The 6,111-nt window shown below is 37.6% G+C and overlaps 1 protein-coding gene across 1 annotated transcript; it reads right to left on the bottom strand.

Annotated features, from left to right (window-relative positions):
* Positions 1-4,863: 4,863 nt before the first annotated feature.
* On the bottom strand, positions 4,864-5,820 carry LOC129687642 (olfactory receptor 143). Its single transcript, XM_055622124.1, has one exon. The coding sequence runs from the start codon at positions 5,800-5,802 to the stop codon at positions 4,864-4,866; it is 939 nt and encodes a 312-aa protein (XP_055478099.1). The 5' UTR covers positions 5,803-5,820.
* Between the last annotated feature and the right edge of the window lie 291 nt (positions 5,821-6,111).

Here is a 6,111-nt window from a genome sequence, read left to right as displayed (position 1 = left end):
AAACTGTAACTAATATTTAAAAAATAAAATAAAATAAGAATTGCCCTGCAGGCTATCAAAGCAATGCTGAGACGTATGGCCAACTGTTGGGCAGAGTGCATGGAATCTTATGAAAGCAGTGGGAAATAGTAAGATCTGGAGAGGACAGGAACTCCACAAGGAGAGCAACAGAACCAGAAAATTTGAACACACGGGTTTTTCCAGAGACTCATACTCCAACCAAGTACCATGCATGGAGAAAACCTGGAACCCTTGCACAGATGTAGCCCATGGCAGTTCAGTGTCCAAGTGGGTTACATAGTAACAGGAAGAGGGACTGCCTCTGACATAATCTGATTGGCCTGCTCTCTGATCACCTCCCCCTGAGGGAAGAGCAGCCTTACCAGGCCACAGAAAATGACAATGCAGCCACTCCTGATGAGATCTGATAGACTAAGATCAGAAGGAAGGAGAGGGGGGCCTCCCTTATCAGTGGACTTGGGGAGGGGTATGCATGAAGAAGAGGGAGGGAAGGTGGGATTAGGAGGAGAGGAGGGAGGGGTTTATGGGGGGATACAAAGTGAATAAAGTGTAACTAATAAAATTTTAAAAAAATAAAAAAAGAACATAAAAAAAGAAAAATAAATTTTAAAAAGTCTGATTGCTCTCAATAATATTGTAATAGTTTAAGTTTTGCTGGGGCCCCTCCACCTGGCCTGGTCCAATTCCTAGAAGCCATATCTGATGACCTTGATAAGTAAGCATGGCTGCTGACAGTTGCCAACGGTCTCCCTACCTATTCGTTATAGTACTTGAGCTCTTAGCTAGGACAATGAGACCACTGAAGGAGAACAGGGATATATACATTGGAAAACAAAGAGAAAGTATCATTATTTGCCAGTGAAATGATAGTATATATAAACCAGGGAATTTCTAAACATGATAAACACTTTCAGCAAAGTACCTAGCTATAAGAGTAACTTTAAAAAAAAATCGGTAACCTTCCTATATACAAATGATAAACATATTGAGAAAGAACTCAAGCCAAAAACACTTTTTACAATAGAATCAAATAATACAAAAAAAAATCTTAGGGTAATTCTAAACAAGCAAGTAAAACTCTTATAAATAAAAATTCAAGTCCTTGAAGAAGAAATTGAAGAATATATCAAATGAGGGAAGGATCTCTCTTGCTCATGGATTGCTAGGATTAACATAGTAAAAAATGGTCATCTTACCAAAAGCGAAGTACAGAATCATTGCAATACCCATCAAAATTTTAACACAATATTTCACAGCTCTTAAAAGAGTAATTCTCAAATTCATATGAATAAAACAAAAAATCCAGAATAGCTAAAACAATCCTAAACAACAGAACTACTAGAGAGTTCAACATTCCCAATTTCAAGTTGTACTGGAAAGATATAGTAGTAAAAACTGCACACTATTAATATAAAAACAAACATGTTGATCAATATAATCAAATTAAAAATTCAAGTTTAAATACATGCATATATGTGCAACTCATTTTTTTATATGAAGCCACAAGTGCACGGTGGAAAAAGGACATCATCATCAACAAATGGTGCTGGTCAAACAATGTGCACACGTAAAAGAAAGCAAACAGATCCATACTTTTCACCCTGCACAAAATTCAAGTTCAAATGTATTAAAGACATCAACATAAAACCAGATACACTGAACTTGATAGAAGAGAAAGTGGGAAGTTGCCTTGAAAGCATTGGCAAAGAAGTCTTCCAGAACAGAACACCATTACTACAGGCAACAAGATCAATAATTCATAAATAAAACTGAAAGGTTTCTGTAAGGCAAATGACACTGCCATTCAGACAAAGAAAAGGGCTACAGAACGTGAAAAGATTTTTATTCAATTCATATCAAATGGAAGACTATATATCCTGTGTGTTTGTGTGTGTGTGTGTGTGTGTGTGTGTGTGTGTGTGTATGCATACATGTCAAGAAAAAGACACCAACACACCAAATAATCCAGTTTAAAAGATGGGAAACAGTTCTAAATAAAAAATTCTCAACATAGGAATCTCAAATACAGAATGACCTTTCACAACTCTGTTTAGTCACACACTGTAATAAATGTAAAAGAAAAACTGAAAAAGACTCTAAGCATTTAGGCTTCTCTTGAGAAATCAAGAATATTCAATGGTTATACTACCATTAAAATAAATAAAAATTCATAACAGCACTGATTGTCAGACTGATTTGATTTCCCAGAAGCATTATTTTTCTAATTTTCAAGTTCTAAGTCAAATGTATTAGAATTTTGTTTTGTTTTAATTTCATTTTATTATATAATTTTTAAATTCCTTTCTTATTTCTTCAGTGACACACTGTTCAATCAAAGTGTATTGTTTCTTTTCAAATGGTTTGCTTTGTGGCTTCCCTTGCTGTTATGAGTATTTTTTATTTTATTTTTTTAATTTTTATTAATTACAGTTTATTCACTTTGTATCCCCACTGTACCTCCCTTCTTCCTCCCCTCCCAATCACACCCTCCTTCTTCCCCACCTGTGTCCCTCTCCCAGTCCACTGATAAGGGAGGTCCTCCTCCCCTTCCCTCTGATCCTAGTCTATCAGGTCTCATCAGGAGTGGCTGCATTGTCTTCTTCTGTAATCTGGCAAGGCTGCTCCCCCTCAGGGGGAGGTAATTAAAGAGCAGGCTAATCAGTTCATGTCAGAGGCAGTCCCTGTCCCCATTACTATGGAGCCCACTTGGATACTGAACTGCCATAGGCTACCTCTGTGCAGGAGTTTCAGGCCATCTCCATGAGTGGTCCTTGGTTGGAACATCAGTTAAGAATTTTTAAACAATATTAACATAAAAATTATACTTTCATCATCTATTGAATCCTAAGCATGACATATCCCCTATTATGTAGTTATACTCTGTAAATTGGAATATTGGCTTCTGGAGGGAAGACAGGTGCTTATAATACTCAGGAAACTCATGAAACATATTGTCTTCACAAGACATTGCCTAAGAATATATTATCAGTACACACATGGTTCCTAGAGGAAAACAGACTCTGACTGCAAGGTAAGAAGGGAGTTTCACTGAGGGAGTTTTAAACATTCATCATCCACATATCTTTGGGTTTTTTCATGAACACTATAAAGCATATTTTACACCCAATACACACAATAAGAAAGAAACACATGGTGTGTGCTCATATGTGCATTTTAGCCATAAATTACTGAATAAGCATACTATGAAGCACAGATGCAAAAGAGATAAGCAAAATAGAGGATCCAAGGGAGGATGCATAAATCTGATTCAGAAGGGGGGACAGGATAGACCGAAGTAGCGGTTGAATAGAAGGAATAAGGGAAGAGAGGGGATGTAAAGAGTTAGGAGAGTGGAGACCAGACCTAGAGAGAGAAAGGGAAAGAGGACAGAAGGCCTTTAGTGAAAAGAGAAACTGAGCATGGAGTATCTCTGTGACAAGCTGGAGTAGGCTCCTGAGAGAATATGAGGGGAATTCAGGCAGAGACTACTAGTAGCAGAGGCCATAGAAACTGAAAAGGACACCCTCTAACTAGATTAGTATACTAGTAAAGGGAGGTTAACACCAACACACCCACAAAATCTTCAACCCCAAATTTACCCTGTCTGCAAGATGTGCAAAAAAAAAGACAGAGCAAGTACAGAAAAAAAAAAAAAAAACCCAATCAATGCCTGACCCAACCAAATACCCAAACAATTAGGAGAGTGCCAACCTCTGACATTATGAATGATAATCTGCTAAGCTTCCAGACAAAAGCCTGTCAAAGAGGTCCTTTGAGAGAATCCACTCAGTGGTACCTCAAAACAGATACTGAAACTCACAACCAAACATATGGCAACAAAGAGGGAGACTTGTGGAAAAGTAGAAGGAGCGAGAAAAAGACCTTGAAGTGCCATTAGATCTACAACAAGGCCAAAAGAGCCAACAAACCAGGCCCAAGAGATGCTTGCTGAAACTGAAGTATCAAACAAGGTCCATGAAAGGACTAGACCTAGGACTCCTACTAAATAAAATGTAGCAGATGGGCAACTTAGACTTCATGTGTATATTCTAGTAAGGGAAGAGGGGACTGCATTGAACACAATCTCCACAAATGTCTTTACATCTCTTTGAATGAGTACGGAGGTAATAATAAACCTTCAAATAAGGAAACACATCAAAATTATGTCAAAAAAAAAAAACAGAAAGAAATGAATTGGAAATGAAGCATAGAACTCCAGGAATTTTACTGGCTAAAAAAAAAAAAAAAAAAAAAAAAAAAAAAAAAAAAAAAAAAAAAAAAGCATTGGGCACCTAGGGGAGGGTTCAGCTCTTAAGAGCTCTTAACACTCTTTCAAAACACAAGGATTCCTTTCCCAGCACCTACATGGTGACTCTGAGCTCTCTGTAACTCCACTACTAGGGAATCTGACATCCTCCTCTATCCTCAAAAGGCTACCAAATATATATAGTACACATACACTCAGGGAGGTTCGACATATTCATATAAATTTTAAATTAAATGTACAAGTATTTTTGAAAGAAAGATGAAATAAAAAGTACTAAGGATTTTTATACTCAGGTAAAGTAAAAAAGCTGACCAGAGTTTCAATCTAATACAGCAATCAATGAACTTGAAATAATCTTAGACAAACATTGAATCTGAGGATATCTCATATCTCATATCCACACAGTACTCACTTGCATGGTCTAAAAAGAAAAGCGATGTTATGGTATAAATTATATTAATGGAATTGAAGGCTGATAATAAATAAAAAGACTACAATATAAGTAATGTGGTCAAAATAAGAAACACACATACACACACTTCAAACTAGAAGTGGTGAGGAAGTAGTAGAATAAGTCAGCTTGTAATTCTTTTCCAGGTTTTCTTCACAGCAACTTTTACATCCTTGTTTCTGAGGCTATAAATAAGAGGATTCAGCATGGGCACCAATAAAGTGTAAAACACTGAGAAAAATTTTCCTTGACCCACAGTTTCATTAGATGATGGCTTGATATAAGCAAGCAGCCCAGAACCATAGAAGAGACTAACAGTAATGATGTGAGAACCACAAGTGCTCAAGGCTTTGGACCAAGCCTTACCTGATGACCTATGAATGATATTGAAAAGGATCAGAGCATATGAGATTAAGATAATGAGGCAACACAAAATGATGGCTGTACCCACCACAACAGAGCTCATGAGCTCATTGACATAGGTGCTACTGCAGGAGAGGGGTAGGAGAGGGAAAATGTCACACATGTAGTGGTTGATGACATTAGCATCACAAAAGCTGAGTCGGATCATACACCCAGTGTGAGCCAAGGCACTAGCAAAACCCATCAAGTAAGAACAAAATACCAACAGACAGCAGATCTTAGGGGACATAACAACTTTGTACAGCAGGGGCTTACAGATGGCCACATAGCGATCATAGGCCATGGCTGTCAGCACATAACTCTCAGAGTTCACAAAAAATAGGAAGAAAAACAGCTGAGCCATGCATCCTCCGAAGGAGATAGTGTTCTTCTCTAAAACAAAACTCATCAGCATTTTAGGGGTAAAGACCATTGAATAACAGAAATCAATGAAGGACAGGTTGAAGAGGAAAAAGTACATGGGGGTGTGGAGGTTTGAGTTTAGGCAAATGAGATTCATTAAGCTCAAGTTGCCCATCACAGTAGCTGTGTAGTTCACCAAGAAGAGAATAAATAAGGGCAGCTGAAGCTCGGGTTGATTTGTCAGCCCCATGAGAATGAACTCAGACACTGAAGAATCGTTTTCCACAGTCATTTGCATCGTGTGTGGCGTCTGTAAGAGTAAACGTAGAAAGCAGTATTAACCCATAAATCATCAACCACTCTAAGAGAAAAGTGGAATTATTGCTATACAAGCTTGAATGAGGTAACAGAGTCCTGAGGAGTCCCTACTTCCTTTCCCAAACACGTGAAATGTTTCTCTCTCCAGAAAGATTTTTTAAGCATTGCATCCTTTTGTTCACCTAGTGTTTACTCAGGATTAAGGCTGAAAAGAATGATGTACACATTTTTCTCAGAACTTGGGATTTATATGGCTGTGGGTTTGAAGGTAAAATATCAAGATAAAGAT

Source organism: Psammomys obesus, unplaced genomic scaffold (genome assembly GCF_907164565.1).
Source record: "Psammomys obesus unplaced genomic scaffold, mPsaObe1.curated_primary_1811, whole genome shotgun sequence".
Classification (NCBI taxonomy): Eukaryota; Metazoa; Chordata; class Mammalia; order Rodentia; family Muridae; genus Psammomys; species Psammomys obesus.
The sequence above is the reverse complement of the archived record's forward strand: the minus strand, read 5'-3'. Positions and strand labels throughout refer to the sequence as shown.